The 19,705-nt window shown below is 38.7% G+C and overlaps 1 protein-coding gene across 1 annotated transcript in view; it reads left to right on the plus strand.

Moving 5' to 3' along the window:
• Positions 1-19,705, plus strand: part of MED27 (mediator complex subunit 27) — an 82,936-nt gene that overhangs the window by 43,405 nt on the left and 19,826 nt on the right. Inside the window, exon 4 of the mRNA XM_065695562.1 lies at positions 13,563-13,656. Within this exon, the coding sequence (XP_065551634.1) occupies positions 13,563-13,656 (94 nt within the window). The remainder of the gene's footprint in view (positions 1-13,562; positions 13,657-19,705) is intronic.

Below are 19,705 nucleotides of genomic sequence, written 5' to 3' on the forward strand. Positions count from 1 at the left end.
TTAACAGTGATTTTACAATATAATAGATGATGAGCAAGTGTAATGCTGTCATAGGTATTTCTGAGGAAGTGAGACGCATTTCTTGCTGTGATAGAGTGATGGTGGCTCTTGTATACCACTTGTAAAATGAGCTCGTTGGCAGAAGATACCAGGTAGAGCTATTTTAACATGTGATTATGCTTTTAAAATGAACATTTCAGTGCAAAGAGAGCAACTTCAACACCGCAGACAGAAAATCAATTATAATTTTTAACAGTACAGCTAAAATAGTATCTGCTGCTACTAATTTGTTTTGGTTGTTCCACACTTGCTGTCTTCCCTCTGGTTTTTATTAAGTCATCAATGGCGATAGAAATTCTGATATTGAAGCCTAAGTGTTGTAATATTTTTCTGCCTCTCCTGCTGTGTACTCCTGCATCTGTCTGCAGTACCATGATTGGATTGTCTGTTTCTATGCATATGTATTTAAGCCACTTTGTTTTTGTTGTGTCTTAGGCATCATCCTTCAGCAGCAAGCTCTTATGCAAGCAAACCTCTGTTTGCTGTTGCTATTAATTGCTTTGTCAAAGTGTCAGTATATACTGGATCTGAAAAATATCTGTTTTGCAAATCTGTTGGGTATCTTCTTGAACAGAAACCGCAGAATCATGGAATGATTTTGGTTGGAAGGGACCTTAAAGATCATGTAGTTCCAACTCCCCTGTCATGGGCAGGGACACCTTCTGTTGGAACAGGTGGTTGTCACCTCTGTACGTCCTAAACACATCCTAAAATGAGAGTGCAAACAAACAACACAGAACTGGTTGTTGGATAATCCTTAGTTTTCAGGTGGTTTCAAATATTCCCTTACCTGTTAACTTGTTCTGGTTGGTTGTTTCAGAGAACTTCAAGAAAGAGGATTTCTCTCTCACATGAAGTCTGTTCAAATAGTTGAATCCCTTTGCTTTCAAAGCCTAAATAAGTAGCTCATTTCCATCTCCTGAGGGTGTATGATAGAATATATTGAGAGAAGTTCAGCTCTGATTTGAGCATAGAGCCTCTCCAGATGTGTCAGCACGGATGTGATGTGGTGCGATGTGTGGGAAAGGAAAGTGCTCCTTGACTGCCCTGTGATACTGGAAAATGCATGCACACACACGTATTTAAGCTCATTGTTTAGGGTTTGGGGATATTTTTGTTTTACAGAGTAAGTGAGCCCTTTGTTTTGTTTGTCCATATTTTGTAACTTTTGCTGTTACTGACTTCTCACTGGTTGCATCTTCTGAAGAAGTCTATTCTCAGTATAATGGTGTGGCTTGCACGAAGACAGTCAAAGCAGCGAACCTCTCAGCAGTGCAGCTGAGGATGTAATTATAACTCCTTTTGCTTTGTTTTCAGTGAACATTTTTCTTTCTGTTTTCCCATCTTCATGCTTCCTTTCCAGAGGTGTTGTGCAATGTTTGTCTTGTGTCTTTTGCCAGAGTTGTCCAATACAGTCAACAGCTAATATTTTTGTCTCCTTTTTTAAGAATGTGTCTGACATTAGATCAATGCACAGTGTGTATTGTTTGTGTTTTGAATCAATGGAAAAACGTGATGATTACAATTAGGCAAAAAGTGAAGAATAATTCAAGGATTAACCAAAAATCAAATACAGAAATGTGTGTCGGTGCAGAGTAGTGAATGCAAAGTGAGCACGAACGGAGAGCTCCCTTGAAACACCTGCAGATTCACTGATGTTTGGAAATACACCTGCAGGATGATCTTTTGAGGGTGATAGATGCTATTTGGTAATATTTTATCTGTTTCTGTAGGGCATCAGCTTCAACTGGTTTGCTCTGGGTAGCTACATGTTAGCTAATTAATCCTATGATTTGCTGTCATGTTACTAGGTGAGCCTGTATTCTGGTCGCAGCATGAATTTGAGGTAGTGGTTTCCTGACCATCGCAATAGCTGTAATAGCCCTGGCCTGCATGTGGTCTTCAACTTTCCTCTGATTGCTTTTAGAGAGATGTTTGATATAAGAATCTCTTGATGAAAGTTCTGTCTGCTAATACAGACAATTTACAGCTGCATGTGTCAATATAGTGAGTCCCATTCTCTTATTTTTACAGTGTATTTTAAATGAAAACACCATACTGCAGTAGTACATTTGTTAATATTCTGCATGTGTTCAACATCAAACTATTCTGTAGCTTTCGCTCTGTGAAGCAGAGATTTTATTCTCTTTTTAATTGGATATATGTTTATGCTGCCATCATACCTTTTCCTATGAAAATACTGATGTCTGTCTTGTGGAATACTTCAGAAGATTTGCCTAGAGAGTTTTTAATCAAAAAATTACTGAACCCTCTTTTCATAAACAACTTTTAAGCTTGGACAGTGTCACTCTAAACAGCCATCTCAAAAGGAACAGTAAGTTTAAAACAAAAAAGACCCAAAAGCAACCTTGCCTTAAAAACCAGTCATTTATCTCCGTGTTTAAATTTTTGTCCATGTGTACGGAATGTCTTTAGTCAGTGTGAAAATCTAATTAAATCTTCTTGTGCTAGTGATTTATACCTGACCCTCTCTTTATCAGAGCATCTTCTTGGGCTACTAAACCACTCCCTGCTGAGAGACACTGTCATGGACAGATAGGCGAGACATTTGGCAGCTGATGAGGAAAGGTTGATCAGGCTGGAGTTGTCTTCAGAGTCTGTAAGGAATCTTTTCTTGTCCCTTCTGTATCAGAACTTTTCAGATGCCATTTGGCTGAGTCCAGGTTCTCACTTGTGACCATGTACAGTCTCATCTGGTGGTGGGTTATTTCATCCCCCTCATTCACATTACAGTGAGCAGTCTTCTTTCTGTTTTTCATTGAGAGCTCTGAATGCATAGAGTCTTTTAATTTGTACCTATTTAGTATTGGAAATTTTCTGACAATTTGGAATTTCTTTGATTTGGGTATGATTGACATACCTTAAAGGAATTTGATTTTTATAAGTTTTGAGCTCAATGTTTATGAAGCAGATGCGCAGAGTTGGAGAAATGCATCAAGAAACAAAGCTAGGCAGTGTTGTTAATCCTGTTTGCATTTTCCGAAGGAGATCTTCATTCCTTGTTTTTCACATAGGCAGTTTTCTCTGTTAGTATACTTACTTCCATAAACAGAAATATATTATTTTTTAATAAGCTGAACATTTCTCCCTGATAGAACCAAACACAGTAGTTCTAAAGGGGTTATTCTGCTTTAGATATATTTGGCATAAAAGCTGGTTTCTGTTTTATTTTTTAGGGAAGCTCTGCAGGTAATGTCAAGTGATGCAGGTACAAGAACATACTTACAAACAGAACTGTGTTTGCTTACCGTGGTACTTCTTTTAGCTTCAGTCCAGGTTTCAGCCTGGTGAAGTACTTGAAGCTCTGCTCTGCCTGTTCTACATGGTAGAGGACCACAGGCAAAGCAGCCTGCAGTGTTTCAAAAGCCCCAGTGAACATAAAGCTTGGGGGATCTCTGCTCAGTCGATCTCTGATCCTCGTGTGTGAGGGGAGAGCCTGTTTACGAGAGTGGGCGAGTGGCCGGAAAGGTGCAGTAAATTTCTGCCATTGCTTTGCTGAGGTGTCTGGGTGGTGTTTGGCAAGCCCAAGAGTAGCTGCCGTGATAAGCCCTTTCCTTTAACCAACTCTGTTGTTTTAAAGAGAGGTTTTTTTTCCGGAGAATTTCTTTAGAAGAATTAACCCTCCTCCCCCTGGTTGGCTTTCACTTGAAGCCACGCAGTTAATTTCCATGAGCCCTATTAAAAAATCCCAACCTAAGAAACAGCTTGTCATGTTGGGAGGATGAAGTGAATAAAGTGTAGTTTCTAGAAAACAATATTCTGAAGGGCTTCTCTCCCAAGTGTTTGTACTGGCAAGAATCTGGAGTTTATAAGTGCCTAATTGTACTTGTTATATGTGGGTTTTGTACTGGAGTGTAAAGCTGACCTTGAAGGAGTCCTTTCATAAACCTGTGGGTTTTAAGGGAGATTTTTGTCTCTCCAGTATCACAGACAGATCAAAATGCTTGGTCAGTGCACAGTTCTGAAGAGAATAAAGCAGGACTAATTATGAAATGCTCCCAAGAAAACTGAAAGTCAGTGATCACAACGGTTGGTGGGTATTTGGTGAAGCTTGTGTAATAAATTGTGTTGGGCTGTGCAAGGGATCATTTATTACAGCATCTTATCTTCTCTTTCTTTTTCTTCTTCACCTTTACTTCCCCCTTAATTACAGAACACATTGATTTTAAGTGTCCTTAAAAGCCGATATCAAGTATCCTAAGTACCCTTAGAACTAGTGCTATTAAGGCTTGTCCATTTTTACCATGGTTTGTAATTGTAATAGAGCGCTAGGTCTTGAAGTGGATGCTCTTTTTGAGTGGCTGCTTGAAATCTATTGATGAGGCATAAAATCTGAGTCTTTGCTTCCTAGTTCTGTGTATTCCAACATCTTGTTCTAGAAGAATAACATAATTCTAAAGGAAGAAATTAGAAATGTAACGATACATCACTGTGAGGACTTGAATGAAATGAAGGAGGCCATATTTTATGTGCCATCGTGGCTTTGATGGCTCTTTTTGGTTGTGCTTTTTCCCTTGCCTAATTTGCTCCTTCAGACACTTCTCTTGTTATCTAAGTATGTTAGATGTTAGCATGCTTACAAAAAGTCTACTTGCAAAACACAACAAGAGTCCCGTGCAGATTCTAAGGTAATAGCACTAGTTTAGCTCAAATCTACAGCACTGAAACCGTTTTGCATTAAAGCTGAGTACCTTCATCTCAGTACCTTCTAACAGGGCATGAATCATTAGATGTGAAAGAGTCAGTAACTGAGCAAAACACCACACCCTACATACATTAAATAAGAAAGGCTGAAGCTCTCATGTGCATGCTGGTGCCTGCATTATAGAATCATAGAATGATTTGCTTGGAAGGACCTTTAAAGGTCATCTAGTCTAACTCCTTGCAGTAAGTGTGGATATGGCAGAGACAATAAGCTGAATGGTTTTAGCTGAAGTTAAATGTATGGTGAGGATGAGAAATTCCAGCAAGACAGGTTTTCAGAGTACTGAGCCATTGCAAATTTAAAGAATGTTTTAAACCAACATGATACTGCCTGCAAAGCATCAAAGCATGATTTAAGTAGGGGACACATTTTTAAAAGCAGAAAATGCCAAGGCTTTGTTAACTTAATAGGCACAAACTAAACCTGTCTCATGAAGTGCTCTGCTCACCTGTTTTGATATTAGCCTGTCTCCAGAGGGTTATATCCTTAATTCTCCCTTCCTCCCATCCCCTGGAATTTGCATTGCTTTCAGTAAGTTCTGGGACTTAATGTGCCTAATATAATGATCACTAAGATCTCTTCCTTCCAACAGTGCTTGTCATATGGTCATGTGTAGTGTATGAAGAGATCTAACTGTGCATGACATCCTGTGTTTCCTATTCATTAGACTCTCCATCCAAAGGTAGAATCTCACTGTTTTTCATAGGTATAGAATACATAATAGGCATCATGCATCACCTGTTTCCTTTCATAAAAGGAGGTAAGTACTGTAATTTCTGCTCTATCGAGGGAGAAATAAAGCACAAAGAAAGTGAGAAGACCTTGCTATTGATGTAATTCTTCAATAGCAGAGCTGAAAATAACATGTTATGAAATACTGAATTCTAGCTTTAGAAGGCTGAAGTCAAGGATGACAGCATGGAATAATGTGCAGTATCGGGATCCCATCAGGCAGACAGTGTGTACAATGGGACCTTCCCATTTTCAAGGAGCCTGGTTTCCTTTGTCTGGGACCTGGCTGGGCAGGTGGGCTGAAAACCAGCCCAGCCCATTGTCTTTTTGAGAAGCAGGACTGAACTTGGTGCATTATTTCGAGGCCTTTGTCAAAGCACCGTCTGGTGTTTACTGAACATCAGCACAATCAGCATGTCACAGTTTAATCCCCTCTCCCTCGCTGCATGGTTGACTAGTGAGTGCAGGAGAGGTGGATTCACCTTACGGTGCAGAGCCAAGCAACCTCAGATGAACTCTGCTGAACTGTAGGTGGTGGGTAGGGTGAGAATTGTCCATCTCCGAAACCCCCTGGGATAGAACTGTCATAGTTTGTGCACTCATTTAACTTGTTTTGTTGTGTTTTAAAAGGCTGTCTGGAGCTCTTGGCTTGAGTTTCTCCTGAGGGCTTTTGGCACATCTTTGCTCTGTGGAGAACACGTATGTGCATGTGCAAATTTAGGCTAACAGGTGGGGCAGAAATTGCTTGACAAGTTAGGAGTAATTCAAGAACCATTTTTGTAGCTGAACACTGATGTAGTAATTTCGATTCTCAATCAGGCCCCTAAAAATTACTGTTAGCGTTTGTCGTTGGGCTGTGGAGCAACATGTAGTTTCATGAAGAAGTGGAAATATAAACAATACATGTGGGATGTGGAGTATTGCTTCTGAAATTCTATTACTACTGATGGTGTATAGTTAGGGGGGGGCTGTTTTTCCTCTCGAGGTATGTATAAGGGAGTTAATGTTTTCCATAAAGCACAAACTAGTAACAGGCTCAGACAGGATCCTGGTGATGACTGTAAAGTAGATGCCAGGTTGTTTTGTTAACCAGCTTTCACACATTCTAATACCCATATTCCTCTCTTGATTACTGCTGTGAATTAAAGGCATTTTGAAGAGCATTCTAATAAATACAAAGAAAGCAATTTCAACAGTATAAGAAAATATCTACGGGGGTTTGACTGCAAGGTCTCTATTTGTACCTTAAAGTTTTCCTTATTAAAGTTACACTTTTTAAGGTGATGCACTAGAATTCAGTATTGTGAACAGATGTCTTTTGCTCTGTCTTACAAAACCAAATGATACACTGACAACATGTGTGTTCAGAGTGCATGAAAGAGGTGTTCATATTTAATGTAAGTGTGCAGATGTCTACAGACTGGTGCAGGGGCAGGTTTGCATTTCATAAGCATTCAGCATGAGAACCTGCATGTGTTTGTAGCATCACTGTCAGCTTGTACCTTGAGGACATCCCTTGCAGGTTTACACAGTGTAATTTATCAGTGGAGTCACAGTAGCACTGAAGAATTCAGAATTGTGTTTGTTGTATAAACAACACTGTAAGTAGCACATTTTACCATAAAACAATATTTTATCGTTGTAATAGAATGACCCCAGTGTACAGTATTCATAGCCCCATGATGCATGATCCCAGCAGGAATTGTGCTGGCACACAATGTGTGCAGCCACAGAGGGAGCTGAATCATGAAACCAGTTTAGATTTTATCTAATACATTTTTCTTCTTTTTCATTTTCTTTTAAAGCCAGCTCAGTTGTGTGATCCAGCTCTTTCAGCACAGCACAGTTGAGGGGGCTGTGTGCTGCAGCATGCGGGAGGGGATGTGTCAGTGCCTTATGTCACTATTGGTGCTGAAGACTGAAAATTGTTGAATCACAGCCTCGGGTTTCTAAATGCCTTTGTAGATCCAACCCTTAAACACTCTGTCTTGCCTTCTAGAGAACTGTCCAAACGACTTCACATGCATCCTTAAGTGCTATACCAGGTTTGGCCTTTTGGGAGTGAGAAGTGCAGATGGTGAAGTGTTTGGTACAGCTACATGTGCATATGCTTTTGAGGCAGACCACCCTGTGTTTATATGTAAACATTTCTAGACTATTTAGGCACATAACTTAATCTTTTACATCCACTCAATAATAAAACGTAATTCCTCTATGACCGAAATAACATCCATAGCAAAGTTGAGAACAAGCTGACTTGCAAGAATGAATGGAAATCTGCCTTCTTTCAGGTTTGGAGCTGAATCTTTCAGCACTTTCAGCTATGTGTTGTGCCACTGCTCCCCTGCAGGGCAGAGTGGGATGAGTCATGCATCTCAGCAGATTTGTTCCTTAGGACCTTTGTCCAAGGTCTCTAAGCACATTTGTACCTTACAGGCCACACATTCTGGCTTGCTTCTTTCCACGCTTGTGGATTCATATTGCTAAGACACAGTGCTGAAACGCCCTAATGCTGATCATATGTTGTAGCCGCAAAACTGAAGAATTATGCATAACTGGAGAGACTCAGGTTTGCTCCTTCTGCCCTCAGCTTACTTCCTTGTCGTTCAAAATCAATTACTTGAAAGGGATAACATTTTTCCTTTATAATTTGTCAGTCACAACTCTGCAGGAGTAGCAGAGACCGAATTAGGGTGCAGATGGGAAGAGAAGGAAACAAGACAAGCCAGGAAGAGACTGTATGGAGTCTTCCACTAACAGAAACTTGGAAATTAAGGGAGGAGAGGAAGTCACTGAAGCAGTTTGTTCAGAAGGAACAAGACAACAGCATTAACAGCTGTAAGAGAAGACAGCCTGGCAAGGAAGCTTAGCACTGGAGGAGAACTTGGTCAAAACAAGCAAGTGTTTTTAGTGCTGGAGCGGGGAAACATGAGAAATTCTATAGAGATTCTACAAAAGAAAAGAGCAAGAGCCTGAATTAAGAACACCCCCCCCCCCCCCCCCCCCCCCCAAACCAACAAAACCTGTGGAATTTGGCGAAAGAGGCAGAACCTTGCAGGATTGCTGTACAGATGTCACAGATTGTGCCAGCTGTCTAATTTAGCCTTGAGACTTGAAGTAGCTTCCTCAGCATGAGAGTTGTTGAATTTCTTTTCACACTCTTCACTGCCTATCTAAGCAGGAAGTGTCATCTCACAAAAGCTGGCAGAGGTCACTGTTTTAATAACTATTGTTAATTGATGCTTCTGAAAAGCCTTCTATCAGCTTGAATTTGCTACCTGCAGAGACTTGCTCAGCAGGTAGTGGAATCAAATTAAAACTTTAATTCATTGATGAATAAATCACACGAGAACTGTGGCTGCCTCGTATGTTTTAAAATATAATATTTCTCTAATCAGCTTGCCTGAAAGCTGTTTAGGCTCTTCAGAAAACCCATAATATTTAAAATCCTGTCATTACTAAAAGCTTTAAGTTATACCTTGAGTCTGGTTCTGCAAAAAATAGCTGTTCATAGGTCTTGGTAGAGTGCAGGCAAGCTCTTTGCACCGATCAGTCATTAGCAAACACTACATATGCTGCAGGAGTCTGCAGGGCCCATGTGGCTGAAATATCAGACATGTGAAAAGAAATTATTAGCTGTGTTGAAAATAGTAATTGAAAGCCAAACAAAAATATTTCTGGAGCAAGTAAATACTGTGCTAGTGAGAGAACATGTGGAGAGTTTGCCCTCTTGCTGTCCAGGGTATCATGAATCCAGACTGAACAAAGTTACAGAGTTTCTGTTCATCTTATATGTGGTATTTTCCATTGGGGTACATATGGAAGATTATGCTCCCTTATATGTGTATTTTTTTTCTGTCTCTCTTTTTCTCTCTCTCTCCCCAGGATCATTTAGCAACGTTTTCTTTCTTCCAAAAGACCTTCTCCGAAAATTAGCATTAACACCTATATTTCTAATCTTTAAATTGTTGTATTGAGTGGAAAAAAAAATGAACAGCATGCAAGTTAAACACTGTGTGGGATAAATGCTATTAAAATCTTGTCGAAACTGTTAAACATCACACTAACATTGGCTTGCTGGATCTAATCCAGTAAAAATAAATAAATAAAAAAAGAGAGGTCACGTTAGAGAACTAAGCCATCTGTCCAGTGTGGAATTGAAAGGCATTCTTAATGAATTACTTTTCTATATTACTATCTTTTGGGGGAGGGACTTAATGTGAATCAAAGAGATGGTACGAGACTGCATCTATAAAGATGGTTCCTGAATTATTTCTGCTTTCTCAACCTGATGTTTCAATAAGGCAGTTCTTGTTTAATATTTTGCATAACTAATTATCCCTTAAAAGGCTTCAAAACTGTCTTTGGTCTGTCTCAGGCATTGTTCCTCTAATACGGACTAAAGGATTTATATACACGCTCATTGGCAAAACGTCAGAGAGGTGCTTCAAGGAATATCTGTTGCTTTAGTCTAGTGTTGATTTTTCTGCATGTTCGAAAAAGACTTCATTTGGAGTGTAATATTTTGAATGAGTTTCAGTTTTTGTTAATGTTAGTGAAGTAGATTGCAGGAGTCAAAACACAGCAGTATCAATAGAGCATGTCTGTAGAAAAAACATTCTACTACATTAAAATGAAAATAACCATTCAGAGTGTTGGCAGCTTTGGAGAGCGTGTGAAGTGACTTGAAGCTTTTTTGACTAGAATGGGGCTAACTTAGGGTGTTGCAGTTACAAGGTGTTGGTATATTGTCTTTGGAGGCCTAGAAGAGTAATTAGGATGAAATTCTGTCTAAACAGAGTTTAAATACTGTGCATAATTGGATATGGGGGTTACTAGGTATGATCTTTTGCAGTCATTTGTGGTCTGTTTTCAGACCTTTTTGAACATGGTTTGCATGGTAGAGAAGCTGTGGGGAGGGAATTTGTCTAGACTCTCTGTTCAGCTCGTCAGTCGTGGAACAATGGCTGTTCTAGGATAAGGAAAGCTACTATCAAATAACTTCAGCTTGTATTTAATTCTGAGAATTCCATGATTTTTTTCTTCCTTAAGATTAAGATATGGTAAATGTTTGAGCAGATCTATTTCCATTTGCTTTTCCCTGCTTTGCATTATTTCTTCTGGGTTTGTAAATGCTTGTTCCAACCAGCATCTTTTGTAAGTAGGAGAAAACTGGGATGTGGTAAGTATGTTAGAAGTGCTCATTGGCAGAGTAAAATTAGACTTTTCCATCCTTAAGTGCTACGCTTCTCTCTGGCTGCGTAAGAAGTTCTGTAACATAAATAGCTCAAAAATATCATAACTCCTAAAACTGGACAGAGATGTGTAAATTACGATTCTTCTTATTTTGGCATTAGTGTATTTCAATTCCACAAAGTGAATTCCAGACAGCAGCTTTTTTTCTGACCTTCTTTCCAGACAGCCTCAGGAGTGCACTTTATCTTGTCTTTATCATATGTTCTCTGAGTCGTCACCAGTTACACTTTTGCATTACTTTGCTGCATCTGATTTATCATATCCATCCCTTTGCAAGATGTTTTACTAGATGTCCTCTCTGAAGGGCATATCTATAGAAGAATTTTGCCTTAGATTAGGTTGTTTGTCATTTTATATTTGAGGCTGCCATATAGACAGGCTAATTCAGTAATTATACATGCATCTTTGAAGAATCCTTCTGTTCTGATGAGTCCTCAGGAAACCCTGATGTCTTCTTGAAAAAAGGCGAAGGGGCAAAATGATCATACATACATCAATGCTCTTTTATCATCCTGGTCTTTGGATTTTCTCTGACATCCCCTTGACTGAGAAGAGAGGGAGCAGGTTATGTGTGTGGATGGGCCTGATGGGGTTGCTGAGCCTTGCCAAAGTAAAACGGTATATTTTCTGAAGTGTGTGATTTAATGTTCTTTTTTTGTCAGCTGACCTGTGAAGAGTGCTACAAAATTAACAGGCTTCTAAGCCAGAAGTACCCCAGTAACTGGTTAACTTCTTTCAGAAGCTGGTTAATACAAATTGGGGAAGATTTCTGTTTTGCTCTATATTGTATAAAGGGAAGACTCTTCACTAGCTCTCTTTGTGTTCTCTGTTCTGCCTTCTACTGTCAGGTATAAGGTGGCAGTTGGGATTGAGTCAAGTTTTAAGGCACTAGGTCAAGACAAGTTTTACACTTAAAAAACAGTTATGTCTAAGAAAGAGTTGAGGAATTGATTCCCTCCAGCCAGCTGGATCGCATTTTCAAAGGATAAATGTATGTGTCTGCTGGGGTTTTTCAGAAGGACCTGACCAGACTAAATGTACAAGTCCAACTACTGTTTGTATGATTTTAAATTAGTTGAATTTTCCTTCCTTAGTGCACATAGACGGTATCAGTGCCTTGTTTTATACAACTTTGTGTTTTGTTCTAGTTTCTTATTGCCCAGAACCTGGAAAACTAGAAAAGTTATGCATCCTAGTGTGCAAGGCTGTCATATCTGTCCCTAACCATGTGCTCATCAAGCAACCCAGAATCTCTCTTTTCCTGCTTCACAATTGGTCATCTCTATTATCACACCTAAGTAATAGCTATTTTCAGAGCCTGTATAAACCCTCAAAAGCATGGGATTTGGTAATGTTTAAAATTAGTTAGGTACGTAGCGTCAATGTGTAACTTACTCGCCCTGAAGCAGTGTCTTAAGTGTCTTCTCTTTCACCCTCCTAAGGAAGTTCTTGGCTTGTGAATGTTTGACTTTGCTTATCAGGAAGCTGCTAATGAATGTTTGAGTGAATGGGAAACTTTTCAACGCAAGGAGAAGTGTGGATTAAGATTTTTGTGCAGAGTTGTCATAAGTAATTCCATTCTTTTGTTACTTTTCAAAGCGGGCTGACTTCACCAGCCATTGAAGTGTAGCTTTCTTGATTTTATTTTATTTTTTCTCATTTTTAATCCCTTGTAAAAATAGCAACTGGAGCATAGCACCTCATTATTTTTTGAGGGGGAGAGGTTTAGCAACTAACATTAGAACTTAACTTTGAAGAGCAAGAATTCAGCATTTTTGGCCTTATTTAAGTAGGCTAAAAGGAAATATTTAGGTTTTCAGTTTTAATGCTAAATCTAACCAGGGCAACTGATTTTTTCCAAAATCTTTTTTTCCGGAGCGCATCTGTGGACCAGCATGAAAGCAGTTTCATCAATAAATGCATTCATGGATCTGACCAAGTTGCAGAGTTTGTAGATGTGTATGGTAACAAGGCTGAAGTGCTCCTCTTATCTTCTGTGTACTTCAGGAGACCCAACAGTGGTACCAGGGGACAGATAAGTGAGCAGATGATGTAGACTCTGCTAAAGCAAGTACTGTGTGTTTTAACATGTCCAGAAGAATGGCTGAAGGATGTCATGCCCATGGGATGGGGCGGTGTGTTCTGTAAAGAAAGGTCTATGAAAGAAGTTTTAAATGCTAGTGGATGTCAGCTCTTAATAAGGCACCAGGGAACCAAAACGACCCTACACTGCCTTGCTTTGGCCTGCCTAAGTAGAGGGATTATACCCAGCAGAAAGGGTATTATTTTACCTGTGTTTGATCACTCCAGAGATACTTCTGGAATGCAGAAGCCAATTTTAGAGTCACCATGCATGAAATACATTGCAAAGATTCAGGAAAAAACCTCCAAACAAACTAGAAATAGTGTGAAGACTTTGATAAAACCTCTATCTGTTTAGTTTCTCAAAGAAAGAGTGAGGAGGTGACATCCTATGAATGCCTACACTGGAAGAGTAATTCTGATAGTGTATCTTTTTACCCCCTGAGGGAAGAGTATAGAAAAACTATGGCGAAAATTAGAAGAGTATAAGTTCTTAAGAGCAGAGTAATTAATTTTTACAACAGTTTACACAGGGCTTTGGTTTGCTTCCTCTTATCAATAACTTTTTAATTATACTTGCATGCATTTTTGAGGAATATGCAGGTATCAAAGAGAAACTAATTCAGAGAGTCCTGTGGATGTTGCTGAAAAGGAGTGATGGTAAGGAGCATGCGTGATAATTCTGTTGTTTTGGATTATTTGGTAGATACGTTGATGATGTGATCAATCGGATTGATAGGATGTTTCCCGAAATGTCTATCCAGCTATCCCGGCCAAACGGAACCTCTGCAATGCTTCTGGTAAGTTGGACCATTAATGCCTCAAGATGGATTTCTTGACAGATTGAATTACTGTTCCTAAAATGCATGTTATTACAGCCAGACTTTTTCAGAAACATACTGTTCTTCATTCGCCACAACAATGTGGGATCTTTCTTACTCTTGGGCAGGTGAGTGATAGAATAAATTTCACCTTTAAATGAAAGAACTGTTAGTTTTCACTTTTAAATCTGTTTGTAGAAATACGAGTGCAAGCTCAACTATTCCCTGTGATCTTCAGCAGTCTTGGCAATGAGTGAGTCTTAATCATGATAATTAAGAAGGAAAAGGGTGGTGGGAGGAAGCAAAGAAGGAGGAAACCAATATGATTTAAATTTGTTCAAATTGGTCTTGGATCAGTGGATCTCTGTTACATGATGAAGTCAAGAATTTGCCTTTGAAGTAAATGAGCGGTAAAGGCTGGATTAGAGATTAACAAGTCCCAATACATTCAACTTACATTTCTGCCTGACCAAGCAAGATTTCATTCCAGAAGAACCTATTGTTCACATCAATTTTCACAAGCAGCTGTTGTGCTTATAGCAAGAGAAATCTTTAAAAACAGCAACGTGGAAGTGGAGTCTGCAGCATGGTGGGTGAATGCTGCTTTTCCTCGAACAGGGTGAAAGGCAGAAGTCGCAGCTTTTGCCACATCTTTAATAAAACTAGAAAATACATTCTATACACAGGTGAAGAACTGAGACCAGATCAGTCTTTTCCACCTCAGGTTTCTCATGGTACTTCCTCTTATTTTTTTGTTTCTCTCAAAGGCTGTTACAAAAAGCTTGAGTGTAGCGTACATGTGAGTATATTTCTTGCTTCCAAGCAAACAGTAAAACGAATCTGAAAATCGGGTATTTTGTCAAAACAAAATTGTTGCCTCAATATAAGTCATCGGTAGAATTGCTCCTTTTCATATTGGCTTTAGAGTTTGTTGACTTTAAAATCCTGTCATGGTTACAACTTTGCCTGTATTTTTCAAAGGTTCTGTTAATTTCTCTATTGTAACTACAGCTGTGATTATAGTTAGTTTTAGTTAATCAACTGTCTGGCATCCCATTATTAACTTTCTTTGAATAGCCCCAAATTTGCAAGAGATTAACCCAGTCAGAGGTTAAAATAAACAGCTGGCATTAAAAATTTAATCTGCAATTGGTGAATTTTCCAAGTGGAACAATGTATTCCAGAAAAGAATTAAATTCATCAGTGCAGTCTTAAGAAGCTATAAGTCTTGGAAGCTTATGTGTTTCCTCTTAAGCTGACTTTGTATTTAACTATTTTGCCATAGAAGAATGTCTGGGTTTACTTCTTTACCTTGAAACCCTTTCCATTCTCTTAGAGCAGCTCCTCTTTGCATATATTAAGTACCTCCCACTTGTTGATGGCAAAAATAGATTATGTTTTTCAAGATTCAGGCACCATTAGGAAATAAGGTTAGTTATCTTGGATGTTGACTGATAAGTAGTAAGGTAGGGTGGAAGGGTAGTAACTGTAAAAGAAGCCCTTTTTACAAGCAGTAGTAATTTAGTGAATTCCATGTTGCAGTTGTTCTCTGAATCAAGGACATTATGTTGCTACAAGCTAGCAGGCCCATATTGAACCAGTGGTATGCATATTTTCCTTGGATCAGAGATCAAAAAGATTGTTTTTAAAGTATTTTTGTATGTGATTGTGTGATGGGTTTATAATTTTTTCTTTTAGGCAGGTTTTCCCTCTTTCCCATCTGTCTCAGTTGATGTTGCCAATATGGCACTTTCCATCTGGCCCTGACTGCTACAAAAGCTTTTGCTGTTTTCAGCCACAAATCATTCAGTGAAAGGTGCTGCAGGATGGGCAGTGTGAAGAGCACCTCCCCCAGAAGAAGGGAGCTTTCTTAAGTACTTGTGATTTCTCACTCTGAACTTATCCCAAGTTAGATCTGGAGTTGCTCCCTTGCAGCAGCCTGGTTTGTCACAATACCAAAGAATACGGATAATGCTTATTTAGTTTAAAAATATTTCAAACTGTGCTGTTTGCTCAGAGTTAATTAACTCACTGTATCATCTCAACCATTTGCATCCTTGGACTGTTCATGTCATACCTGCTGTTACGAAGGTCTTTGACGCAGAGGTCTTGTTGTTACATTAAAACATCTTTAAACACAATCATTCCATTTACCAGAGAAAAAGAGCCTTTATCTTCAAAGGCACTGGTAAGCATTTATACATATTTTAAGAACGTGCAAATGGAAGGAGATGGGGAAGGAGAGGAAAGGAGCGCTGTTGAGGTTCTTTGAAACTTCAGAATAGCTGGAGACTTCACCAAAGAAATCATCTTTAGAAAAAAAGACCTAATAAAGAATGTTTCATCCCTGGAGCCTACAACTTCATGTGCACATGGAAATCAATTTATGTCCTTAGCTGTAGAGGTGAGTCTTTCACAGTCTAACATTCATACAGTGTTTCAAGAGGAATAATTAGCAGCTATGTCAGACACTTCTGGCAAGTAACCTTTGTGTTAAGCTGGGTTCTCCCTAACCAGGGTGCAGCTTTCACGTAAACAAAAAGGAAAATAGACTATTCCTGAGAGTGTGAATGCTGTGTCTTGAAAGGCTCCTACCTCCTGGTCCTCTGAGGTTCCTGCTTTCTCCAGACAATAAGGAGTTTTTTCATGCTTTAGATTTATACATAGCAATTGTACCTCATTAGTCTAGATTTATGCTACACAGACCAAACACATAAATAATTGAAACCTTTCTGAGCCGTGTGAAATCCTCAGGTGATTTTAAAAGCAGTTTATTATGCCGTTTCAAGGTGCTGTTTAATCCCAATCTTCACTAGTGATTTTTCAATTAGTCTTTTAATCGTACTATGCATAAAAAAAGACTAAACATAGAATTATTTCTGCTTTAATAACCGTGTTATGTAGAATTAATTTCCAGCAGCAGCAGAGGGAACTGCAGAGTCCTTAAGGTTTCTGTGAGATTCTGTTGGTCAAATGCCAGGAATTGTAAATGGATAAACCTCATCTTGTATGTTAAGAAAACATAATCTGATTTTTAATTAATGAAAAATGCCTAAATTTTTACTTTTTTTAAATGATTAGCTGCATACATTATTTTTCTAATAACATAATTTGATGCTGTGATCATTATATGATTACTTCACACACCTTGTTTCTCTTACCAAAATTCAGAGTAGTTTTGTATATGTGAAACAATAGCTGTGTACAATTAATTTATTAATATCACAAAGTATTTAGGAAATGGTAGCAATTAGCCTCACTTTTCCAGTGATAAATACGACTTCCTCAGGGTCATGCACCTACTTAGTCGTGGTATAGAAACTTACTTTCTTGTCTTCATCTGGGACTTGTCTTTAAAGTTGTCTGTATCCCCAGTGTTTGTAAAACTATAAAAAAGCACTGCTACAGCAAGTTATAAAAACTGGGTAAATGTTTTTTAGAGATGAATGAATAATAATCTGTAATTTGAGCTGTTTCTAAAGCATAATGACATATATAACTAGCTGCCAATCCGAAAAATTGAATTGTTTCTGCCCGACCAAAGCTCATGGCAGAAAGAATTTCCTTTCATATTATCTATAACTTTTTGATGGTAAATTAATTTTATAAATTTATAAACTGTATAAATGGGTCTCATATAAAAGTTTGGAATATGTTTTTATACAGTTTTATCCATTCTCCAGAAAATCAGGCACATTTGCGTTTGAACTTTCAAATCTTGTTCCAAGCGTTTTAAACAGTCTGATTGTATGGAAGTGGGCTGTATTAATTGCAAATAGGCTAGACATCTGTTCACTAAAACTGAGTAATTTCTTGTGTCTTGTTTTTGTTTCTCAGTGTTTTGCATAAAATTATTATTTTTCGTTGTAAAAATGGATTCTGAAATGTATTATTCATCCATTCAGAATGGCCAGCAAACTGATGCGTGTTCAAGAGCCTCTGATGTTGAAGAACTGGGAGGAGAGGGAGACATCTATGAAGTGATTTGAAACTGCTATTGATGTTGTACTTGATTGGAAACAATTTAATTTGTTATTTTCAAAGTCACCTCTTTTTCCCAAACGCTTAGCAGTGTAGGCATTCCTCCTCACCAGCCTGGTGGTTCATTGGGAATCTAGTGCACAGTAGGTGTGGGTACAGGTAGGCGGGTTCATGATGGGGACATAGATCTGATGATCACCTTTGGTGGCTTAGGCATCTAATTTTCGGCACATAGGATGGAAGTTCATTTAGGGATTTACTCTCTTGGAGACACTTGCTAGGTTTTGGTGTTCAATGGAACTAATGGGATGTTTCAAGATCCCATTGTGTGTGGTGGATGAGGAGGAATCACTTCTGAGCTTGTAATGGGACTGTTGGGCCTGCGGAGGCTTCGCAGTTACTCTCTTGAGAACCAGCATTTGAAAAGCATTAAGCCAGCGTTTGAGGTTATATACGCAGAAGAATGTGTTGAGCCACCAAACTTTGAAAGTAGGGGATGCCATGTACATTGTGAATTATTCTCTGCTTGTCTAATACCAGAATGGAAAAGATGAGGAAGAGTCTACCTGTAGATTTGTATTGTGTAAAATTGGACATCAGTATCATCCCTGTAAAATTCCTGGTCTGCTACAATTAAGAATGGAAAAAGATACAGAATCCATTTGATCATCTGTAGCGATGCTGGACTAGTGTGACCCTTCCGAAAGTGCGACTGGCCACTGGCAAAATCTGTTCTTTTAACCTTTCAGCAATATCCTGTGCCAGCTTATTCACCTTACTATGGGGATATGGCATGTTACTGAGGGAGAGGATCACCAGCTCATCCTTAATATGGCAAAATCATTTAAAGCCCTTCATTTATGTTGAGTTTTTATCGTGCACTATTGCAATTAGGTTGGATTAATGAAAGGTAAATTCCAGCCCTGGCATGAAAAAAAGAAATCCTTGTAAAGAACCCAATTAGTATGTTTGTTTATTTAGACTCTAATGGCTTAATTGCATCTTATCTTGCTATTTACAAATAGGCATCATTAAAGAATAATGAGCATGTGAGGGAAAGCACAGAATTCATACCAGCAGCAGATGAGACACAGGGAAAAAATAGAGTTGAAAGTCTGGGGCTGCTTTTCTCTCTCTTTTTTTTTTTTTTTTTTTTTCTTTAATAAAGAAGCCTTATTTTTCAGTATAAATAAATATAATTTCCAGGCATTGTAGGGAGTAATAAAATAGATGCACAAGCTTGTGGCTGGCTATATGGCAAGGAGCAGGCACCTGGCCTTTCGCTGATGTACAGCCTGGTTACATCTCTAGTCTAATGTGCTTTTTTTTTCTAAGGTGGATAAAGAACACGTACAAACTTGTGCTCCTTTCAATCCAAGCAGGGAGGTCCCCATGTTAACTGAAAATAATGTTGTCTGTCTTTTAGCTCTGCATTGCAGAGCATCTGCAGCTCAAATCAGCAGCAAATTCCCTGGAATGCTGAGAGGAAATCTGCAGCTTTGGGAGTTCTTTGCAAAGTTGGAACTTGGTGTTTTCAGCCCACGTTTCCCTAATAGCAAACTTTTAAATGCATTTTGAGAGAGAACTTTAGTTAATGCATGTTTGAAATTGTTTATAAAAGGGCTTTTCACTTGGTATTAGTTTCAGCGAGGAGGCAGAATTAAAGGGGGGGGGGGTTTCAAGCTCTTTCCTCCAGGCAGAATTCTGCTATGGTAAATGAATTTTAATCCTTTTCACTTTGTAAACTCATTTTCACCCTGATTCTGACTTATTTGGAGAGGGATTTTCTTCTTTTCCAATCGTAAGTGTTGTTAAATGGGAACTTTTTTAGCAGTCTTAGGAGAAATTATCAAAGCCATTCTCAGTGATTATTCTGTTTCCCCCTCCCCCTTCCTTGGCATGCTCTGGCTGTCATCTGCTCCTTGAGAATTAGCTTGGTGGTAGACAAAATATTTTTAAAACTGGGATATTTCAAGAAGATTTTTATTTTATATATCTTTGTCAGAAAAGCTGCATAATATTGCAGCTTTCAGTCAGCTGCCTGGCC

The sequence above is a fragment of the Lathamus discolor genome, chromosome 15, assembly GCF_037157495.1.
Source record: "Lathamus discolor isolate bLatDis1 chromosome 15, bLatDis1.hap1, whole genome shotgun sequence".
Taxonomy (NCBI): domain Eukaryota; kingdom Metazoa; phylum Chordata; class Aves; order Psittaciformes; family Psittacidae; genus Lathamus; species Lathamus discolor.